This window comes from Pyrgilauda ruficollis, unplaced genomic scaffold (genome assembly GCF_017590135.1).
Source record: "Pyrgilauda ruficollis isolate IOZ18807 unplaced genomic scaffold, ASM1759013v1 scaffold10, whole genome shotgun sequence".
NCBI classification, from domain to species: Eukaryota; Metazoa; Chordata; class Aves; order Passeriformes; family Passeridae; genus Pyrgilauda; species Pyrgilauda ruficollis.
This window is the reverse complement of record NW_024508101.1, coordinates 1,785,573-1,809,914: the sequence shown is the minus strand read 5'-3', so window position 1 is coordinate 1,809,914 and position 24,342 is coordinate 1,785,573. Positions and strand designations below refer to the sequence as shown.

The 24,342-nt window shown below is 45.7% G+C and overlaps 1 protein-coding gene across 1 annotated transcript in view; it reads left to right on the top strand.

Moving 5' to 3' along the window:
- Window positions 1-24,342, top strand: part of CNTN4 (contactin 4) — a 102,065-nt gene that overhangs the window by 69,887 nt on the left and 7,836 nt on the right. Inside the window, exons 11-15 of the mRNA XM_041465675.1 lie at window positions 16,800-16,975; window positions 18,044-18,164; window positions 19,369-19,527; window positions 22,605-22,754; window positions 23,385-23,455. Coding sequence (XP_041321609.1) covers window positions 16,800-16,975; window positions 18,044-18,164; window positions 19,369-19,527; window positions 22,605-22,754; window positions 23,385-23,455 — 677 coding nt within the window. The remainder of the gene's footprint in view (window positions 1-16,799; window positions 16,976-18,043; window positions 18,165-19,368; window positions 19,528-22,604; window positions 22,755-23,384; window positions 23,456-24,342) is intronic.

The window sequence follows — 24,342 nt, the reverse complement described above, 5'->3', positions numbered from 1 at the left end:
AAATCAATCAAAAAGCTCTAATGCTGTCAGTTTTAATTCTCCCACACATTTGCAGTGATGGATCGTACTCAGAGGCTCTCCTTGTCAGCTGTGTCTGTGGGATACAGAAAATACTTTCAATGTTTCAATGTGGGTTTTAGTCCATGTTTTTTTATAGCTGGAACATATCCAGACGTCCCAATCAGTCTGGGATTTTCTGAACCGTGTAGTGAAGCATGTGGACCACAACAATTCTTCAAGTTTGGGGTTGTTTTGAGTCCTTTGTGTGGCATTTGCCCACGTTGGTCCCTGAAAACAAGAACAGAGACAAGTGAGGACCAGAGTTAGGTCTCTGTAGGAGCTGATTCTCTTTTTTCCTAATCTGGGTTGTCCTAAGAGGCACCTGCAGCAAACAGCCAGGAAAGGGCTACTCAGGGAACACGAACATAAAAGACTTTATCCATTATTAAATTTATGGAAGGGACCTTAAAACCCATCCAGTTCCACCCCCTGCCATGGCAGAGACACCTTCCAATATCCCAGGCTCCTCCAAGCCCCATCCAACCTGTCCTTGAACACTTCCAGGGATCATGGGGCATTCCCTGGGCAGCCTGTGATCAACCTCTGTCATCCCAGAGCAAACTGGGGAGCAAGATGGCAAATCCAGCCCCAGCCCCTTCCCTGGGGACAGCAGCAGGGTGGGGTTCCAGCCCCAATCCCTTTGCCAGGGACAACATCAGGGTGGAGTTCCAGCTGTCAGCTCCAGCTTTCCCACATCTGGGGCTGTCCTGGTTTTCCACCTGCTGCAAGAGCCCAGGGGGAGAATCAGGAGCTGCAGTTCAGGGACTGCTTCTCCCACCATAGAAAAGCCAGTTGCTGGAGGCAGAAATGACTGGGTTCTGTGATTCCAGAATCATGGTTTTGCAGCTCCTGGCTTATCCTCCCTCCCTCCCAGTGCACAAGGAATATCCTGCAGGATGTTCCCAGGAAAATCTCAGCATTATTGGACCTGATCTCTGCCTTCCTGTGCTCCACAAATCACTTTTCTTCACACTGAGGTTATAAAGGATTAGTGAGGGCTTTCCCCCCCTCAGTGCTCTGTTTTGACTCCATTCCATTTGCATTAATGGCAGTGACACATGTGCACGAAGCACAGAATAAACTCTTAAGCCCGAGATGTGGATATTAACAGCAAACTGAGAAATGCAATTTCGAAGTCTGGCCCATAAAAAGTATAAAAGAGCAGAAACTATCCTGAACTCCAAATGAACTGTGTAAAATGTTGTATTATGGAGTGAAATGCTTGAGTCTCTCTGCCCTAAGTAAAACACGTGTGAGTTTGGACAGACATATGAGTGAATGCCTTATTTTAACTCAGGTTTGTGGTGTACAAAAAGACTAATTTAACAGCTGATGTGGTTTTTGACCTTAAGATATGCTTGCATTCTTTTCTAACTACTCTTATGTCATTGAGTAAAAAACTGTGAAGGTAAAGACATTTTTTCTAACCTTCCTGTGTTCTTCCATTAATATTGCAGGCTATCCTTATTTTTATTTTAATTTCCTTTCTCAGGGAGAGATGTCTACAGTGTCAGAGACAGTGTAGGCAAGGATGGGAGTGGGAGGGGAATATGTTACACCAGAAGCAAGGAGCTTAAAATAACTCCCTGGCAAACAACCAGAGAGGGATGAATAAATATTCATTTTATGCTTGAGTAGACAGTTTAAAAAATATCAAATCCTGACAGGTGCCCATAGGGCTGGGTATTAACATTCTGTTGTCAGGCTGGGTGAGCCCCAGTGGTTTTCTGAACCAGTTGTGCTTTGGGTTTGTTCTGTTGGCTGGTGCTAAATGAGAACCTCTTGGCCTCCAAGACCTGAAATCTTAGAAACTTGCTTGTACAGTTTGACCTTTAAATTAAAAAGCAGGATTGAGTTTGTAAGGCTGGAGAAGCAGCTCCTTCTAAGGCAGCGTTCAGAGCTCTGTAAAACATGGTGTGCGTTTCCATGTATTATAGAAATATTAATTTTCCATCTTGTTCCCTCAATTTTTCCTGTACTTGAGGCTAAACGTTCAATTCTTGCAACACACAGAAAGATTAGAGGCTGTCTGAGTACCAGGGGATTAAATGACAAACAGAGCAAACAGGCACAGCCTGCACAAAATGAGTTCATTTGTGTTTAATGCAGCGAGATCAACAGGCTGGTCCAGGAGCTGGGGCAATAAAAGCTGTGGATGTGGGAGCAGCAGGAGAGGCTCCTGTGCTGATATCCCACCTGAGGGGGGGTGGGAGCCCCATCCCAAAGCAGCTGGTGAGGGATCAGCTGAGCCTTGTGTGCCAGCACTGCTCTGCCACCCTAGGACACGGAACAGAAAGAAGCGGATATTAGATTTTCCAAGGCAAAAAAGTGAGTGTTTCATTTCTGACTCTAACATTTATAGATTCCCAAAAGTGACAGTGGATTGGAGGGTGACAGTGCCACCTCTCCAATGACACTGGACAAACCAACAGTCTATCAAATTTCTCCTCCTCCAGAAAATAATTTGAAATAATAAGTATTTACAGAAAAGCGCGTGAGAAAGTTCATTACAAGGATGTAAACATCAGAAAGCTTAGAAGAACTCAAAAGAACAGGATGACACTGCTCCTCTCATGGGGTGAGAGGGTCCTTGGCGTGCAGGATGTGCTCCCAGCAGACACTTTAAATGGCTTTTATTCCAGCTGGGATCAGCCTTGCTCTGGGGACACTGGAGGTGAGTGGATCGTGGTCCCAGTGCTGGCACCCATTCCCAAACATCTGCTTTTTGTGGGCTCAGCTGGAAATCCATCTCTGTATCGAAAGACATAGATTTAAATACATTTCAACTGAAATTGATCTCTGAATGCCAGGTAGAGTTGGTGCCTGCCTGCTCCCCCTGGGGAGTGCAGCAATTCCAGTCACGTTGGTGCATCCCTGACAAGGGCAGCTTCCAATGGCTTTATTTGCCTGTTTAATTATGATGCACCTTTAACATTTTCCTGCTGCTCTGAGCTCCTCTCATTTGGGCTGTCACGGGAGGGCTCAAGGCAGTAAAAGCAGGAGAACTTTTGCTGGCTAGAATCTGTATCACTTCAGCAGGAAAAGAACACAAAGATAATGTCAGGAGGTTATTTTTTCCTCACGCTTGAATAGACTGATAGTCTTGATTTTGTCCAGCACAGTGATTCAAATTATTTCTTATAAAATAGCACATTTTTCATTCCCAGCCTATTCCTCTGTGTGAACACTGAAGTGCTGCATTGCAGTTAAAATTGATTAAATTCTGTAAATTCTGGCCCATTATCGAGTAACTTTTCAGAGACTTCAGATGTTGCTGCCTTTAAACCTGGGATTCTTGCTGTGTTTCTTGCAGTCCTTTAGGACACAGCATCTGCCTTCTGCAGAAAGTGGCAGTGGGATGTGGTGGTCCCCTCTTGCCACCCATGGCTGTCCCTGTTTCAACATCACTTGATCAGAATTGAGACTCCATTGTTTGGAATTTGTGTTGTGCTTGCCTCATGTCCATGGGGTTTTTTAGGTTTTGGGGGTTTTTAATCAGTGAATTTCAGTAACTGTGAATTTTACCAGCTGTTCTCAGCTCTGTTGAGTTTGAAGGGACTTTGGAGTAACTGGGATATCAATTCCTTGGAGCGGGGCTTTAACTTTTTCCCCAAGAGGAAGAATAAACCACACATGAAGATGTTGAGGGGTTTTTGTAACATGAACCAAGGGACATTTACAGCAGCTACTGAAATCTACTGACCTGTTTCAGCCCTGTCCACATTCCCAGGAGCCCTCTCCAGACCTCCCTGATCTTCCCCCTTTGCTGCTGCTTTGCTCCCATGGAAAAGTTGTCCCAGGAAGCTGCTGCAGGCATTTTCCATCCCACCCATCCATGTTCTGGGTTTGCTGTGTGCTCATTTTGCAGCACAAGTGGCCCCTCTGCTTCTTCCTGCAGTGTTTAAGGTCATGCAAATTCTTTATTTTTCTCTCCTCATCGTTCAACATCATCTTAAATTCATGTTGGTTATGCCTCAGACCTTAAAAAAGGGACCTGGTTAAATGACACCTGCTGTTGAAAGCACAAAATATAATTTTAAAAGAGAGGCAGAGTTTGAAGGAATAATCCAGGAGCAGCACCGGAGGGTTGTCCATATTTTCTGGGCTTTTTGTAATTTTCCTGGATAGCACACCAGGTTTGTGTTCAGCTGGTGTCACAACCAAGATAAAGACTCAACTCTGAAACCATCAAAAGGAGTTTCCTTATTCTTAAATTTTATTTTAGCATTTGCTGAACACAATTTTTATATGTAGTTCAGCCATGAATGAATATTTCTTATCAGGTCTAATATTTTTTTTTAAATTTCATGGAGGAAAAGTCAATTTAGAGTGTGAACTTGTACTCCAGAATCTCTAAATCAGGGATTTGCAGGCAAAAAAAAGCTCAGGCAGTGCCATGGAGTTATGCAGGCTCTGATTTATTCATGAGAACATGTTATGTATTCTCATTTTAAGAAATAAAACTTATTTCTGAGTTAGGAGGAACCTTTCTTGACTCCTGAGTCACAACCAGCAGCGAAGGCTTGATTTCCTCAACTGACAAGGAAAGCCGTAATCTTTGGCCGTGAAATTGCAAAGGAAAATATTCCTCTCTAATTGGGCTATTTCCACTGACACCAATTATTTCTAGGACACAATTAAGGCACTTTTGCTGGGTTTAAGTAAAATTATGACCCAGAGCACTGCGTGAAAGGCAGGATTATAAATGAGGGAGCTGTGCCTCCAGCACGCCTGCCCCTCCCTCCCTCAACCCTGGCAGCCCCAGTGCTTGAGCTGCACTTTGCTGCCTCTCCTTAACTTCTTCTTCTTAATTTCTTCTTCCCTGGGTGGGAAATCCTGCAGCAGGAGCTGAGGCTGGGGCTGGAATCCAGCAGCTACCTCAGGGTCCTTGCAGCCTGCAAGAGCTCTTCTCCATATGGCACTTGGAACACAAGGTTTTGTCAAGGATTTTGGACTTTTCAGGCAACTTCCCTGCTCATCCCAGCTGCCAGGCAGCCAAGGTTGCTGTGTGGTGCTGACCCACATCTCCCTGGGCAGGTCTGAGGGGCTCAGGTTGAGTTTCAGCACTGGCAGGTGCATCCCCCCCCCCCCAGATTGTTACACCTGGGACAGGTGAAGTCTGGTTTTCCTCCCAGCCCTGTTCAGGTGAGGAGCTGAGGCCATCAGAACAATCAGGGCAGCCCCAGAGCACCCCAAGGAAGATGAAATTGTTGCGAATCCTGTCAGCATCCCTGTTTTTCTGATAGTTAATTGAGGCAAAAAGGTTGTGATTATTCTGAGGTGACAGAAGTGGCAAAATGAGAAGCAGATGCTTCGTGTGCTGCTGAGCTTTCCCCAAAGCCTCCCCTCCCTGGGCTGCTCAGAGGCAAGTCTGGCTTCTGATTTTCTGAATGTGAACTTGTCAAACACAGCTGGGACAGGGACAGGACCCAGGGAGGGGACCCTGGAGCTGTGTCGGGGGGGGTTAGGTTGGATTTTTGGGAGAGGTTCTTCCTCCAGAGGGTGCTGGCACTGCCCAGGCTCCCCAGGGAATGGGCACAGCCCCAGAGTTCCAGGTGGGTTTGGAAAACCCTCCCAGGGATGCCCAGAGTGGGATTTGGGGTGTCTGTGCAGGTCAGGGGCTGGGCTGGGTGCTCCCTTCAGCTCAGGGTGTTCCAGGGTTCTGTGACTGCACACCTGATGAGATCTGTGAGCAGGGCAGGGGCACTGACACCCTGAGGATGATGGTGCTCCCTTCAGCTCAGGGTGTTCCAGGGTTCTGTGACTGCACACCTGCTGAGATCTGTGAGCAGAAAGGGTAGGTGACACCCTGAGGATGATGATGATGCTGAGGGTCAGAGTGAGCAGCCACGACCCCTTAGGGGACATGTCCTATCACAGGTTTGTGGCCAAACACTGAACTGTGAATGAACAGCACAGTGAGAGCTCTCAGATTCTTCCTGGGAAATGAAAAACCCAGTCAGCTGCCAAGGACAAAACCAGTGAATGGCAGAGAGAGAGATGTAAATGAAATCAAATCCAGGAATAAAATCAAACACCAGTGGGTTGCTCTTAGGGCTGCCTGAATGAAGTCAGTTCAGAGTTTCTTTTTCTCTTGTAAGCACTTACTGCTCAGAACAAATAAAACTTGTAAACATAACACAAGTGTTAAGCTTCATTAAATTTGCAGCAGACAATTAATTTTTTTTTTCAGGCAATTCAGAGGTTCTTCTGTAGTACTGATTTAGTTTAATTGAACATATTACCACAAGCAGACAATAAGAAATATATTGAAGATATCCATCTGGCTCCCACTGCAAACCTCGTGTGCCGTTTGCTGGGGCTGTCACAGCTCTTACTAATTGCCTCATTTTGGCTCCTTCACAATCAGTGTGATTCAGCCATTAACATGATAAAAGTCATCTTGGTGAAGAGCTTGATATTAAAAAGCATAGATCTCCTGCCTTGCTCTGGTGCCAGTTTTGGACTAATCTCCAGCCTTATTGGAGTGATATTTTTCAAAGCAGAAATTCAAACGGATCGAGTCCCACGGAGCAGCTTCTCCAGGTACTGGGTGCCTGGGGTGGAGGGGATGCAGCTGGTTGAAATGTTGCCTCTGGATTTGGGAAATGCCACAGATTCTTCCCTCTCAGCACCTTCTCCTTTCTCCCTCCAAGCCCCAGCCAACCTTCAGGCACATCAAGGCTCCTAAAACTGAAAATTGCTCAGGTAAATAATGGAATCAACACTACAGCAAGTGCTGGTGCTTATAGATACACCTGATTCAGCACATAAAGGGGGAAAAATTTATATTTTTAGAAAAGTTCAACTATTATGTCTGAGTAACCTGTAGAGGGAAAAAAAAACCCAGTAATTTTGTTCTGTGTTTTTACCTTAAACCCACAATGTATTGCAGGGTCAGCATTATTGCAACCTCTCCCACAACAGGAAAAAAAAAAAAAAGGAAAAGTAAGAGTAATGCCTTTAAAAGCTCAGCACTTTTGTTTCAGGAAATTTTGTGACCTCTCCCAAAAAAAGCAGGAGGTTCAGGAGCTCTCCTTGGTCAATACAAGACTGGGTTGTTTGGCTCATCACTGAAGATCAGATCCATACATCAGCTGGGAGAGGAGACGACCTATGGGTTAAACACAGACCCTTAATGAGACAAAAGCAGGTTAATTAACAGTTTTCATCAACTCACTTCAATTTATTTTAACACACTGCATTTCAGAAAGGTTAAAATATTTGTCAGTTTTTGAATACAAATGAAAGCCCAGCGTGGCTGAAACAAAGCCACAGATCACATTTAAATCTGAGTAAATGCAGTGTGTGTGAGTGAGTTTATGTGTGTGATTGGACATAAATCATAATTAACAAATTATTCTGCACTGAGGCCCTGGCACAGGGTGCCCAGAGAAGCTGTGGATGCTCCATCCCTGGAAATGGATTGATTTTGCCAGAATTTACATTTTACAATTTTTTTAATTTTTTTTTTTTTTTTTTTTTTGGCCAGAATTTACAGTATTTAATCAATTTTAACTGCAATGCAGCACTTCAGTGTTCACACAGAGGAATAGGCTGGGAATGAAAAATGTTATTATTGTATAAGAAATATATTATTATTTTATATTATTATTATTTATAATAATTGCTATTAATAATTATTAATTATCTTATTATTTTATAAGAAATAATTTGAATCACTGTGCTGGACAAGATCAAGGCCAGGTTGGACAGGGCTGGGAACAAAGTGGGACAGTGGAAGGTGATCCCTTCCAACTCAGGACATTCTCTCTTATGCCCAACCTGGTATTTGAGAGATCAGGGGCCATATCTCAGTTCCTGCAGCTCTGTGTGCCTCTGCAGGGCAGTCACCAGGAATTCCAGGTCTGTCTCCTCGAGCTTTTATTTCCGTGGAGCTCCTCTGGCTGGCAGAGAATGGAACACGACAGTTGCACTGAATATTTTAATCTGTGCTTCGTGTTCTCCTCCTTGCTGGAGGAGATCCTGGCTTCTGAGCCTGCACCAAGGCATGAATTTGGTCTTTATCCCGGAGGAGGGCACAGAGAGCTTGTCCTTCTCTCCAAGCATGCAGTGGGATGAATTTCCAGGCAGGATTTCCATGGGGATTCCACAAGTCCTGGGTGAACCAGGGTGATACCAAAAGGAGAAGCAGTAAAACAGAAAGCTGAGGCTGTTGTAGCTGCAGTGGCACTGGGGAGGGTGTCCCCAGAGCTGTCAGGAGTTCAGTGGGATGGGATGGGGGAGATGGTGATCTAAACATCACTGGAGATCTCTGCTTCAGGTGGGGATGGAGGAAGCAGTGTGGGAGAATAAAGAAAATGAACTTCATATCCTTGAAATCAGTGACTCACAGCAGACTGGCCCCTGGGTGATGTTTTCAACATCAAAGAGGAAGTGTTTAGAGAGCACATTTGCTGTGGAAGGAGGAGGTGTGAGAGTGTTGCAGGCAAGAATCTGGGACAGTGTTTGGGGAAATCCCAGTCCTGCTGGGCATTTTCTCAGGAGCACTCTTGGAAGCAGCTTAGCAGAGCCAAACACCGAGGACTTGAGCTGATGGGAGTTGTTCTCCCTGAGCCTGGACTGCCAACAGGCTCCCCAGAGTTATTATCAGATAATAAAAGCCAGACAAAGCCTGGGACAGATCAGGGAAGGAGGAGGAGGAGGTGCTTCAACATTAGGGACTCCTGCCACCTGATTTTCCTTTTTTTTTAGTGCAAGATTTATGAGCAATCCCATCAGAGATCACATGGAGACAGGAGTCTCTTTTCTTTATCCCAAAATACAAATGTTCCTGACTCAGAAGCAGGTGCACTCTGAAATGCATGGAATTTCATCACTGAACTGACTTGCCATGGCTTGGGTTGGTTGTCTCTGTCTCTGTCAGTCACACACACACTTGGAATATGAATTTTGCTTTAATTTGAAGGTTTTAAGTGGGCCATGAAGAACCAATCCAGTTTGTAGGGTTTAGCACTGTGTTTTCTTCCAGGTTTGTTGTGAATACATGTGAATACAGAGTTTATTTAGGAAATCAGCAGTATTTCAGCAGTGAAAATTTCAGTTCCCGTGCTAGGGGCAAAGTAAAATCTCTGTAAAAATCCATTAGTCCTGGGAGCTAAACTGAGCAGTTGACAATGAAACCATTCCCTGCAGGAGAGAGCCACGAGTGGAAATGTCTGGGAGAAAACTCCAGACCACGGCTGAGCCCAGCACTGAACCCAGGCTGAGAGGAGAGGTGGAGCTGCTGCTCCTCCACTTCCCCGTGTGTGTCTTTGCAGGCTGGATCTTAATCCTGGCTTTGGAATTATTTACATAAGAAAAACTCCTGGCTAATTTGAGGCAAAATGCCACAGAACAGCAGAAATGTCAGGGACATTTTTTAATGATGCTCTGCGGGGAAGATTTATTCAGCAGAGGAGGTGCTGAGGATTTTTGAGCCAGTTCTAATGAGGACTGGTCTTGGGGGTTGTTATTTTCATTTCACCTGCGATCCTGCCTCCACCCTGCCCCTGCCATCAGCAGCAGGCAGCAAAGCAGGAGCGCAGCCCCCAGAAAGGGAGGTTTGTCTTCTCTCTGTGCCACTAATTAGAGTGAGTCCCTTCCTTAGGAGGAAGCACAGGGCATGGCGAGCCAATCTCATCTTCACCAGGGAACAAATGAGACCTGTTTGGCCCAGGGAGTTTTGTTGCAGTGTTTGTTTGGTTGGTTCTGCTCCCCCTGTCGCGGGCTTTGTTCTGTAATCGGCGTTTGGGCGTCAGGCTTGCTCGCGCTGCTGGGAGCAAGTAAAAGTTCATCTTAAATAAAAATATCTGCCGTGCTCTGTGGTGCAGGGAGACAAAACAGTTTGTAATGAAGGCCTGGTCCATTTTATAGGCTGGGCAAGTGAGGCAGCAGAGACTTTTAATGACTTGCTCAAGGTCAGACAGAAAGTGAGGAGGAAAGCTCATTTTATTCCCAATTACTCCAAGCCTGTGCCCTCACTGCAGCAACCTTCCTCTTCATTTGGCACTCCTCCTCCTCTTTTGCTTATCTACTCCTCTTTTTGATGGAATTGTTGAGCTTTATTGTTCCCATCTGGCAGTGGCTCCGAGTCCCAGTGTTCAGACTGGTGTTGGAGGGGCTGGGTCCCAGCTGGGACACACTCCCTGTGGGACAGAGCTAAAATCACCCCTAAAATCACCCTTTTGCTTTCTGTGCCTCCCTGGGCCTGGCTCAGCTCCTCGGAACATCCTGAGGATTGCAGCTGTTGTGCTTTGTTTGACTTTAACTTGTAGGTACTTTTTGATAATGTGTATTTGCCACGAGTTAAAAAGCAATATCAAAAAAAAAGTAGAAAAATAGTAAAACTTGTCCTGTTTTTAGGTGCTCCCCTCCAGCTCCATTTACACAATGGCAGGTGGGAAGATGAATGTCTTGGGCTTGATAAATGTCCTGGCCACCAAGCCTGGCTTATCCCAAGGCAGGGATGACACAGCCAAGCCTTGATCTGTGTGACATTAAGGATGGTTAAGCTGGGGATCATTCACTGAGAAGCTGGAAAGTCCAGCCAAGGATTTTCTGGCTGCTCCCTAAGTTTGACAGCTCAAGAGGCATCTGCTCCTAATGACTCTTAATTTGGGATTTATTCTGGCAAGGCAGCTAATTCCAAACATCTTGGTGCTGATGAGGAGGGTGGATAACAGGCACAGAATTCATGTGGAAAAGGCCTAAAACACACACTTGTGCCTTAAGAACTCTAAGGCTGTGGCAGTCACTCCTTGATTTTGCAGTTTGAGTGCCTGGATGTTGTATTTTTGCTGCTCTGCTGCCTCCTGAAATGTTTGATTTATGATCATCACCATCAAAAACCTGTAAAAACACCACAAAAGAACCAACTCCAGAGGGTGAGCTGGTCCAAGGGGCAAAACGTTGTTGGGCACCGTGTCCCTGGGCTCCGTGGAATTACATCTGCCAATTCCCCTGGCTGGTGGCACAAGGAGAGCAGTGACTGATCCCTGAGTGACTTGCAGTTTATCTCAGATTAGAGATGATTTCTGCTGTGTCTGATTAACCTTCTCTGCGAGCTGGCCATCATTTCTGCAATGACAGTAGATGATTCCATGCTTGAAAAGACAGATAGCAGCTCGTCACAAGCGATAGCCCACAAAAGGTGACACCTTGAATTCCCCAGGTTATCCACAAAGGTTGTCACCAACTCCTGGATCGTTTGTCAAACACACAGATCTCACTTGAGGCAGCTCTGGAGCGAAGTGGGTTTTATTTTAGTCTGCAGAGCTGGAGGAGGGTGTTTGAGGTTCCTGGTGTAATCAGGCTCTGTTGCATCCTGCTGCAAAGAGCAAGAACAAATTTCCCTGAGTGACAGATTTGATTGTCATCTCCAGAGCCCATTACATGTGATTTGCTTTGTGACAATTGTATGGAGAGAGCTTGATTTGATCAGATTGCATTGCACTGGGTAAAATGGAGGTTAAAGTGGAGTACTGGGTCCTTTCCTCTCTCCCTGCACTCCCACTGGAGTGGATGCATTTTCAGATGTTTTGTCTTTGAATTTGCTCTAATGGCACACCCCTCCCCAGCATCCCCCCCGTGCAGTTCCATTCTTAATGTGTTTTCAGATTTAAATAACCTTCATTCATCATTCAGCCACCCAAAAATGCAGATGGGGTGTGCAGAATGCAATCCCTGACTGGCTGCCCAATCCCTTCTGGGCACTGGGGGCATTCAGTCCTGCCAGGGAGACTCTGCCACCAGCCTTGGAGAGTTTTCCATCTGTGGGAAGCTCTTCAGTGGAGCTGAGGAGGAAACTGCTGCTCTTGGAAGGGACGGATCACACGGAGCAGCAGCCAAAGTCTCCTCTTACAACAACTTTCCCATCCTCACAGAAAATTCCTGACAAAGGGGCTCAGGCTCCCAGCTAAAAGTAATCCCATGTGCCCACACTGCTGGGGGGAGATTTCAGCCAAACAAGATAAGGATCCTCCTTCAGCACAGCAATTTTAGCACGTCCTCAAGGCCCAGCTCAGCCCAGTGTGCTGCTGAATTGAGTCTGTGCTCTGCCAGGAAAGGTCAGATGTTCCATCCCTCCCTTCCCTAATCCCTGCTGAATGCAGGGCCATGGCTCACTGCAGAGATCAGTGCTGCCTGATGGCAAGGAAAGCTCTAATCACTAATCACAAATATTTCTAAAATCAGAGCTAAGTGACTTTAGTCCCAGGCCTAAAGTCCCTTTTCAAAACTGATAGTGTCTCCTTTTAATAGGATTATATTTTATTAGGCTGAGCTGCTGTAGTACACACCAGAGGGTGGAAATGCTGCAGAATCTTCTGTCAGGAATGTGTGTAATAGCTGATTGCAGGGAAAAAAAGGGATAAATTGGCATAAAAGCCAAGTGCCTGTTCCTGAAAGCATCTGTGTGACTCATCACAGCTCACAGGTGGGATATTTTACAGGCCAAATACTGTAAATACTTAACCTTTTCCCCATTTCTTTTTCATCTCAATTTTGGCCATGCCCCATGAAGTACTCAGTCCATTCAGCTGTAATTTGCTCTGCTAATTCCTCTATGTGTTCAGTCCTTCATTGGGTTTTAATCTCTTTAATTCAGAGTTGTATGTTCCTCTCTCCTGCGCTCTTTTCCTCTTTCCTCTCTCTGATGACAGAGCACTCAAAGCTCCCAGAAGTTTCACCAGTCAAGTCTCAGAGGCTTTTGGCTTATGGTCCTGGATAACTATTTCATTCATAAACAGAAAGGAAAAAAAAGAGCACATTTGAGTATTTTCATGTATTGGACTTTGATTCTTTGGTTGCTCATAGAAACCACATCCTCCAGGATTGATTTTTATTATCTCCAGACATTATTTGCCTTGGGATCAATACAATAATGTAAAATGTCATTGCAAATAGAGGACATTGATCTGAGATGCATTTATTAACTCCCACTGATAAAAGCCAAAATGGAATTGGTGAACATGCTGGTATTCAAAAAAAAAAAAAAAAAAAAAGGAAAATGAGTCCCAAATGCTCAAGTTAGAGTTCATCTACAAGAAAAACACATATTAAAATCTTGTACAGGAAATGGTTTATGCAGACAAGGAGAAATATATCTGGATCTTTAACACTGTAACACTAATCTGAGAGAATTAGGTAATTAGCTGGTTAATCAAACTGAAATTTGTTGCTCATCTGCCCAGGTCCTCATAAGGAATATCAGCAGTGAGGAGTATTTCCAACAGACCTTCCCTACTCAGGCAAAAGAGGGAATGGGAGAGGGGCAGGTACTGCAGACCTCAGATAGGCTGAAGTTTGGATTATGATCACTTTCATGATCTTGGAGTCTTTTACAACCTTAATTATTCCACGATTCTGTGGGATCTTGTACAACATTCCCATTCACTTCCCAGCAGCATGGAATTGCAAACTGGAATGAAGGCAAGGCTGGAAGAAGCAAGGAAGGAGTAAATCTTTGGAAAATTTCCCTTAGAAGTATCACAGTCTGAGAGAACTGCTAATTTGGGGGCTGTGGAGGGGAGTTTTGATTTCTTCACAGTTTTTATTCTGGATAAATATGTCAAAACCCAAGTATTCTCTTCTGTTCCTTCTCCTTCAACCTCCTCCTGTGTGCTGGGATAGATGTCTAAATAAGCATTTAGGTATTAGCTGCAGCCAGCCTTGGAAATGCTGACATTATCCCTTCTCTGTTTAATCTGCCTCTGAATGCTCAATTGCACCAATTTAACAACAGGAGCTGCATCTCCTGAGCATGTTCCAGCTCAGCTTTTATTGGAGTCTGACACTCTGTGCTTCTCCAGCAGCCAGGGCTGGCACCACAGGTCCCACTGTCTGCTGAGCACTTGGATATCCCCACCTGTTATTGGATATCCTCAACTGCAACTGGATATCTTTACCTACTATTGGATATGCTTACCTGCACTCAAATATCCTCACCTGCAGCTGGATATCCTTATCTGACAGAGGATATCCTCACCTGCCATTGGATAGCCTCACCTGACTTTGAATATCCTTATCTGTTATTGGATATTCTCACCTGCACCTGGATATCCTTACCTGCACTCGGATATCCTCACCTGTAATCAGATATCTTCACCTGTAATCAGATATCCTCACCTGCACCTGGATATCCTCACCTGTAATCAGATATCCTCACCTGCACTCAGATATCCTCACCTGTAATCAGGTATCCTCACCTGCACTTGATATCCTCACCTGTAATCAGATATCCTCACCTGTAATCAGATATCCTCACCTGCACTCGGATATCCTCACCTGTAATCAGATATCCTCACCTGCACTCAGATATCCTCACCTGTAATCAGATATCCTCACCTGTAATCAGATATCCTCACCTGCACTCGGATATCCTCACCTGTAATCAGATATCCTCACCTGTAATCAGATATCTTCACCTGCACTCGGATATCCTCACCTGTAATCAGATATCCTCACCTGCACTCAGATATCCTCACCTGTAATCAGATATCCTCACCTGCACCTGGATATCCTCACCTGCACTCGGATATCCTCACCTGTAATCAGATATCCTCACCTGCAGGGCCCTGCTGGATCCATCCCCTGGAGAGGTTCACACAGCCCCGGGGTTGAGCTGAACTGGGAATGGGATTCTGAGTCCACCTGCTCTGGGAAACCCGCCCTGGTCAGTGGGAATTCTGCTGTGGCAGTTCTGGCACAGAATCGGTGATGTCGTGTCCGGCTCTCCCCACCTCATTCCAAAGCTGCTCTGACCTATATTTTTAAGGGGAAATTAGAATTCTATATTTAATACTCTCTATACAGGTTTATATAAACCTATAATGTTTTTTATTTAATAGGTTTTTATTGAAAAGGTTTTTATTTAATACTCTCTATACAGGTTTATATAAACCTATAATGTTCTAACTATATAAACCTATAATATTCTAACTATGTTCTAGAATATAAGTAGTCCATAAAGAATATTTTATATTATAGATCTAATATATTCTACAAATGTAATTGTATAGAATTCTGGAACACAAATTACATACCAGAATTCTGTATTCTATAATCTGTTCTATAGTCTAAAATTCTATACAATTATATCTTCTATCTATATTTATATATTATATATAAATATAAAAATTATATATAAATTATATATTGTATACATTATATAACTATATATTTATAGCCTTTATATTTTTCACTCCTTTCATGTTTATAAACACCTGAGAAATATTTCATGTATTAATTCATTGATTAATTAAGTGTCATAACAGTTGTTCTAAGAGTTCCTCTGCTTGGTCAGAAGTGAACACAAAATACAGAGGAATTAAACTGGTCCAAGATAATACAGCCAGGTCCCTGAGGACTTGATCTGAAATCTCTATAGACAGCAACAAAATCTTTCTCACCACCTCCTGCAGACTTTTGATAAGGCTGAAAATCCAGGAACAGCTTTGCATCCCCTGATTTCTGTGAGCAGTTCTGCCCAGTCCATATCTGTGCTGCTGTATCTTTATTATTTCAGCAGAGAATTAAGCAGTTGGACAACAGGCTCAGGAAAAGTTGTTAAGATTTTGGTGTCATGTACCAGAGATTGACTAATACTGGTATTATTTTAGCATGACAGCTGTGCAGAGTAGATTTTTGGAATAAGCAAAAATATCTATCTCTGTATGATTTCCAGACTTTTGGTCTCATTGTTAAGCAATATTTTTTTCTCTTTTTCATTCCCTCTGAGGCCCTGTAGAAAAAAAATTGCTGCACTTTTGTCAACAGGAATGGAAGAGAAATGTTAACTTTAGAGGCAGAGGGAATTCACGGGCACAGACGAGGAGCTGGAGTCTGCATAATGTGTCGTGGCTCATCTTTCTGTGCCACCACTCTGCCCACACTGAGGTGAAAAATAGACAATTAAAGCAGTGGTGGAGGAGCTGTGGAGCTCCAGCTGAGAGAAGGGGATTAGTCCTGAGCGAGGGAGGAGCTGCTGCCTGTGTTTGACACGGACCCTGCCACGTCACACATCCAGGTCTGGGCTTCCCTTTGGAAGCGTCCTGGTTTGGAGCCTCCCTTCTGCTTCGGCTCCCTGGAATGCTCAGCACATCAAGGGTTTGGGTTGTGTGCTGTGGGAGGTCCTGCTGGTATCACTCAGCATTTATCTTCATTCTTTGTGGGGCTCTCCTTGCCCGAGGAAAGGATGTGAGATGTGAAGGCATCCATCCGAGCGTGGCCAGTTCTCATTAAATATAACAATAATCTCAGCCTGATCTTTGCCTTCCCAGGTATGGCCAGATTAAAAACTTCTGGTTTTAATACAAACTTTTTATTCCAGTTTTGGTGATTTTACATTTAATTTAGGAACAACAGAAAAGCTTTTTAATAACCATGGTAAGCAATGTATGTGTGAAACGCTCCTTGAAGTGAGAAGATTCAAATAAGAGAATCTCGGATAAAAAGTTTTAATCAAGCCTTTCAGATCTGCTGCACTCTTTTCCAGACTTTTCTTTCCTCCTTCTTTATCAGGATGGTGGCTGGAAGGGGATTCTGGAGGGTTTATTAAGTGTTTATTAAGTGTTCTAGAGAAAGGATAAACCCAAAGATGGAATAATTCACTTGTTGATTTAAGGACCTTCCTAAGGGATCACTGCTTAGGATCTCTCTCAGCCCTACAATGTCTCTGCTCCTCAGGAGAACAAGAAAAATCCTTTTTTTTTTTTTCCCCCTTTCTTTGTTGTTTGTAGATCCAACCCGGGTCATGGTGTCCCCTTTCAGCATGGATGTCACAGTTGGAGAAAGCATTGTCCTGCCTTGCCAGGTGTCCCACGACCACTCCCTGGACATCGTGTTCACCTGGTCATTCAACGGGCACCTGATAGACTTTGAGAAAGATGGGGACCACTTTGAAAGGGTTGGAGGGGTAAGTATTAAATCTGGCAAGGTGGGTCATGCAGAAAAGGTTGCTAACAGAAGGAATTGGATGAAGGCAGCAAGGAAAAGGAGGAAAGAAATGGAAAATTTTCAGCAGAGGTAGAAAACTGGGAAGGGTTTTGCATGTTGCTCTGAGGGAGGTTTTAGAGAGCAACAGGTCTCAGGCATGGTGACAGCTCATGTTTGCATTTGTCAGGAGTGAAATTTAATGCTGAAAGGAAAAGGAGATGCAATTTCCAAGCCTTGCTCTTATCCCTTAAAAAAAAATCATGAAAAGGTGAACTCACAGATTAATGCACAGGGCTCACAGCAGCAGCCATGGCTTTTTGGGGTGACTGCTGCTGTTGTGGCCCACAGAGCTAAAATTACAAACCTTATTAATATTCTTCAGTCCAAAAGCCACAACCATGAGGCTTCCCTGAGATTTCCAATGTATCAAATGCTTTGTGTCTGCAGAGAAACTGAGAGAGGTTCTCAGCAACCACTACATCCAGAAACCTAATTAGTTCTATTCAACTGTTAATCAGACATGCACTTGGCGTTTGGAAAACAAATTACTGCTGGTGTGTGATGCAAGATTTCCTCAGAGAGTGCAGTTCTCGTGATCTTCAGCACAAAAGTGCTGGGCAATCAAAATGCTGGCTGGGACACAAAGCCGTGGAACTACTGCTGATATCTCCAAATTTGGGCTGGGCTTCCCTTGCGGGAGAGATGGAGACACAACCTGGGCCTCTGGATGGCAGAGAGGGTAAAAACTGGATATCCAGAGAGAAAAAGGAGCAATCAGAGTGAACCTGTCCTGCATTGTCACGTTGTTTTAATGGGGAAAGTGCTCAACAGCCCCCAGCCCTGCTCGTTGGAGGAGCCAGAATTTTAGGGATGCTCCCTCTCCTACCTTCCAGACAGACTCCCACCATTTCAACAGGCCGTGGCTCCTTTGCTGATGTTTTCATCAGCCAGCATAAAGTTAATCCATTAGTCACAGTGTCCTTCATGTGATAATGATGTTTAGGGTTCATTAAAAAGTAATTGTAACCACTTTTCCCTACTTTATCAGCAGGATTCAGCGGGTGATTTGATGATCAGGAGCATCCAGCTGAAGCACGCAGGGAAATACGTCTGCATGGTGCAAACAAGTGTGGACAAGCTCTCAGCTGCTGCAGACCTGATTGTAAGAGGTATTTGCATTTTGCTACTGTTGTTGGTGGTGTTGTAGAATTTTTTTTTCCCTGCCTTCTGCAATCCCTGGGCTCAGAGACAGCCCAGCATCTTGTAATTAATCTGAGAAAAAAAAAGCTCTGGGGTTCACAGCATCAACCAGAGCATGGGAAGTGTTTCAGATGCTCCCAGAACAGAGCCAGGTACCTGTCTGTGTCCTGAATGCCAGCCCTGCTCCCCCTGAGCTCCTTTGTGCCATGACCTGTGCAGCAGGAGCAGCATCCAGCTACTGGCAGCATTTCTGCCAAGCTACGTTATTCTTTGATAGAATAAACATGATTTAGTGACTTCACTGATATATTGAGATCTCTTCATTACCGTGCACAGGTGATGCGTAAGTTTGACTTTAACAGAGCTGTAATTAATTACCCTGAGTCTGTGCCCTTATGGAAATATGATTTATATTTTCCTGCTTGTTAACTTTGGGGAAGGCAAACTTGGGTGCTGCTCTGTCCCTGCTACCCTTGGTTCTCATAAACAGGAGGAATATTAAGTTCTCACAGGGAAATGACCCTTGATGGTGATAAAAGTACTGATCTTGTCACTCCCTAAAAACACCAGGGATCTTGTCACTCCCTAAAAACTCCTGGTGTTTTTAGGGAGTGACAAGATCAGCACAGGGTGCCCAGAGCAGCTGTGCCTGCCTCTGGATCCCTGGCAGTGCCCAGGGCCAGGCTGGATGGGGCTTGGAGCAGCCTGGGCCAGTGGAAGGTGTCCCTGCCATGGCAGGGGTGGGACAGGATGGGATTTAAGGTCCATTCTGTGACTCTCTGAGATGGGCACAGACTGAGCCTCATGCACCACCCGGGCAGCAATGGCCATGGGATGGAGCAGAGGGGTCTCTCCCCACCTGCTGTTCCCAGGAGAGCTTCACAGCTTAAAACCACCCCAGCAGTGGACACAACACCCTGGTGTGTCCCCCATGGCTCATCCCTCCCACCCCAGCAGTGGACACAACACCCTGGTGTGTCCCCCATGGCTCATCCCTCCCAGCCCAGCAGTGGACACAGCACCCTGGTGTGTCCCCCATGGTTCATCCCTCCCAGCCCAGCCAGGTGAGCAGAGCTGGAGCTGCCCCAGCTGCTCTGTCCCCCCATCCCTAGGAAGGGAAGGTGAACCCAGCGCTTCCTCCTCCAGTCACCCGATTCTCCTGCAACCCCCCAGGTCCCCCGGGCCCCCCCGAGGCCGTGACCATCGAGGAGGTGACAGACAGCACGGCCCAGCTGTCCTGGAGGCCGGGGGCAGACAACCACAGCCCCATCACCATGTACGCGGTGCAGGCGCGCACGCCCTTCTCGGTGGGCTGGCAGGCAGTGAGCACAGGTAAGGTGTCAGAACCCAGGACATCCCTCTGGGTGCCCTGGCTGGCTTGTGACCCCTGCCAGGGGCTCGGAGATCCTGGCAGGAAGGCAAAGACACTTGGGATTTCGGTCTTAACCCCTGGAGCAAATTACCAACCTTGTATGAAGAATTACAAGTTTAAGTAGCGTAACAGTAGTTGTCACAGGGTGAAAAGTGGAATTTTGGGATTTTTACCATAGGGGTCTGGGAGGCAAGATGGAGGGACTTGGGCATTGTCCTGTCTTTCCTCCTTCTTCTTCCTAGCCTCCATCTTCTTGGTGGTGCTGGCACATTTAGATTGGCCTACAGTAGAAGTAGATAGTCTAACACAGACGATAGGTACTGGAAAATAACTGTAAATAAAGCACATGTAGTTTTTAGTATAAAAAGATAGCACCGCCTCAGGGCAGGGCAGTGTGCCCTTGACAGACCTGCAGAGCAGACCTCTGTGGGTCTGAGAGAAGATATTTTAGATAATAGATAATAAACGACCTTGTGAACACGAGCTGAAGAATCCCAACTCTTTCTTCGGCCATCGGGCTGGGAAAAAGGGACTCTCGGGTCATCGGACACAGCACCCTGGTGTGTCCCCCATGGCTCATCCCTCCCAGCCCAGCAGTGGACACAGCACCCTGGTGTGTCCCCCATGGCTCATCCCTCCCAGCCCAGCAGTGGACACAACACCCTGGTGTGTCCCCCATGGCTCATCCCTCCCAGCCCAGCAGTGGACACAACACCCTGGTGTGTCCCCCATGGCTCATCCCTCCCAGCCCAGCAGTGAGGCACAACACCCTGGTGTGGCCCCCATGGCTCATCCCTCCCAGCCCAGCAGTGAGGCACAACACCCTGGTGTGGCCCCCATGGCTCATCCCTCCCAGCCCAGCAGTGGACACAGCACCCTGGTGTGTCCCCCATGGTTCATCCCTCCCAGCCCAGCCAGGTGAGCAGAGCTGGAGCTGCCCCAGCTGCTCTGTTCCCCCCCCATCCCTAGGAAGGGAAGGTGACCCCAGCGCTTCCTCCTCCAGTCACCCGATTCTCCTGCAACCCCCCAGGTCCCCCGGGCCCCCCCGAGGCCGTGACCATCGAGGAGGTGACAGACAGCACGGCCCAGCTGTCCTGGAGGCCGGGGGCAGACAACCACAGCCCCATCACCATGTACGCGGTGCAGGCGCGCACGCCCTTCTCGGTGGGCTGGCAGGCAGTGAGCACAGGTAAGGTGTCAGAACCCAGAACATCCCTCTGGGTGCCCTGGCTGGCTTGTGACCCCTGCCAGGGGCTCGGAGATCCTGGCAGGAAGGCAAAGACACTTGGGATTTCGATCTTAACCCATGGAGCAAATTACCAACCTTGTATGAAGAATTACAAGTTTAAGTAGCGTAACAGTAGTTGTCACAGGGTGAAAAGTGGAATTTTGGGATTTTTACCATAGGGGTCTGGGAGGCAAGATGGAGGGACTTGGGCATTGTCCTGTCTTTCCTCCTTCTTCTTCCTAGCCTCCATCTTCTTGGTGGTGCTGGCACATTTAGATTGGCCTAAAGTAGAAGTAGACAGTCTAACACAGACGATAGGTACTGGAAAATAACTGTAAATAAAGCACATGTAGTTTTTAGTATAAAAAGATAGCACCACCTCAGGGCAGGGCAGTGTGCCCTTGACAGACCTGCAGAGCAGACCTCTGTGGGTCTGAGAGAAGATATTTTAGATAATAGATAATAAACGACCTTGTGAACACGAGCTGAAGAATCCCAACTCTTTCTTCGGCCATCGGGCTGGGAAAAAGGGACTCTCGGGTCATCCTGACAGCAGAAAACCTGAGAGTAAGGCAGCTCCAGGGGGGCAAACCCACCCTCAGGGACTGCAGAGACGGACAGCACACTGCTGCTTGGTGCAGGACAGCTGGGTTTTTATTTATTCAGTTCATTGTAGGTGTTGTGTTTGACTCTGATTGGCTAATGGTCTCTCGAGACTCAGTTTATTGGTTGGTAATGGTTAGGGTGCAAGCTTATCAAACTTTTCCCTTTTAGACAGTTTATATTTTTTTTTTCCACAGATTTTCACAGGATAGACTTTTATAGGTATAAATTTCATAAGAATAGACTTTTTCTTTCTATTTCTATTTTTTCTCTTTTTTTGTTTCTTTCTATTTCTATTTCTTTCTATTCTTTCATAAGAATAGATTGTTATGTAAACTGATTTTCATTTTTATAATTTTTTTCTTAAGGGAATAAGTAGATTTTCACTGTTACAGGATTCTATTCTTATGAAAGCTGATAGGTTTCTCACAGGAACTTATCAGGCTAGCTATTAGCTCAGCCAAAGTAACAAGGCCTGATTTTACAAGGCCTTTCTTTTATAAGATTTTTACCTATGTGTAACACCTCAGCACCCACCCAGGGCTCCTTTGGCCAGCTCTGGCCCCTGATGTGAAAAGCAATTTCCCTGGCTGCAGAGCACTGCTTTTATTAAGTAGTTTCAGGTTTGGCAACCCAAAGATTTAGGGTGCAGTCAGTGCCATTACTCACCCATTTTTCTCATGAATGTTTAAGGGAAAACAGAATGAATTCCTATCTCTTGTTGCCATGCTGGAGATATACAACAGTAATTGTGGTCTATAAAGACATCCCTCAGGGACAGACCGTGTCATCCAGTCTGTCTTTAAGGAGAATTATTTTCCTGATAGAGGGAAAAATCCCATGATGTAATTGCTCATTCCGTCAGAGGTTAATTTTGTTCCAGTAACGGTTAAACAGAGACAACAGTGTGTTTCAAAAAGAGAAAAATAAAGACCCTCAAAACCTGTTGCCTTGACACTTTGTTTCCACACTGTGGCAATTTTGGAGAAACTCTTTAATGGCAGGAATTTCTGGGCTAAAAGCACTGGGGTTTAATGCTGCCTCTTTCACTTCTTTGCAGTTGGCAAAATGCTAGAAAGATGCGAGAAAATTTATCAATCCTTCTTGGTACTTACGTTAAGCCCTCACCTCTAAGGAAAAGAGATTTCCCCGTGCCTTTTGCCCAGCAGTATTTTAATATCTACATTTAATTTCCTTGCACCCCAGTCCCAGAGGTCATCGACGGCAGGACGTTCACGGCCACGGTGGTGGGGCTGAACCCCTGGGTGGAGTACGAGTTCAGAGTGGTGGCTGCCAACCTCATCGGCATCGGGGAGCCCAGCAGGCCCTCCGAGAAGAGAAGAACTGAGGAGGCTCGTAAGTGCTGCTGGGCAGGGGGGCTGAGGGTGAAATCTTGGTGGAATAAATGCCAAGAGATGCCCCAGCTGTGGGGAAGCCCTGGCAGGTGGCTCCGCTGTTCCACAGAAGAACCAAATGTGAAACAGGAAAATCACAGAATCACAGAATAACGAGGTTGGAAGAGACCTCTAAGATTGTCAAATCCAACCTGTGCCCTAACACCTCAACCAGACTATAGCACCAAGTGCCATGTCCAGTCTGTTTTTAAACACATCCAGAGATGGTGATTCTACCACCTCCCTGGGAGGAGTATTCCAATACTTTATCCATTCTTTCCTAATATCCAACCTATACCTTCCCTGAAGTAGCTTGAGAAAATAAATAAAAGACCTTTTTCAATGGAGGACAAATGTTTAAACTGAACAATTAGAGACTGAATACACAAGTTAATTGACGTACTTTTAATATACTATTATTGACATACTTTTAATGTGCTGTTTGCCATGGCAAATTAGTCATGTTAACAGCTCCTGGCCCCAGCAGGGGAAGGCCAGCAGTGTCCTGTTGCTGCACAGCTCTGCTCCATCTCCATGTGGGTTCTGGGTTCCAAAGCTGTCACATCCATCTTCTGCATTTATCTTTTTGCAGTCCCTGAGGTGACCCCAGCTAATGTCAGTGGAGGTGGAGGCAGCAAGTCTGAGCTGGTCATTACCTGGGAGGTGAGTCTCACTCCAGCCCGCCCTGAGCCTTCTGGGGATTTCAAAGGTTTGTCAGTAAAAAAGCCCAGATTGTGTGATAAAATCAGCCCAGCTGGTCAGGTGGAGCTAAAGGATGGGCCAACCCCAGCCCCAGGGAAGTGGGGAGCAGGCACCATGGGGAGCAGGATTTGCCACCAGCTCAGCTCCCCATGACCCCCAGCACATCCACATGGCAAAATGTGGATGGCCAGGAGCCACCCAAGAGATAACAGGCTTGGAACATCCTGACCTGGTGGGGAATTGCTGTGCTGGCTCCCAGCTTCCTCCCTCCTCCTCCCTGGGATATAAGGCAGCAAACAGCTCAGAGCCAGCACAAGGCATGCTGGCTTTCATTGCTGCTGATGGCAGCCAGCAAGAGGAGATGCAGAGAAGAGAAATGTTTAATATTCCTTAAGGCAGACAGGGTTAGAACTTTAGTCATTTGTCTGCTCATATTTTCGTGTTGTGATGCGATGCAGCTGGCATATTTCTCCTAATAATGAACTCCACTAGACATGTTAACGCTTCCATTTAGCACTATTTCTGACCAAGCTGGCAGGATGAATCGTCAGAGATATTTCTGAGGTTATTAAAAACCTATAAATGGGTTTTTGTCCTCACCACACAGCTCAATGTGCTAAATTTCCTCCTCTGTTGGACTAATTAGTTACGCCGTGTCTCCTAAAGATACTGCAATATGTTTCAAAAACACACATGGCCAGAACATCAGCCATTGGTTTGAGATGTAATTTGCACAAAATATCATTTGTGTTTTGATAGAAGAGTGGTTTTACTCTTTTAAATGTCCAGAAGCCTTTTCTTTATGTGAGCCTTCCAATACAGAGCAGGGTGCAGTCACCAGTAACCCG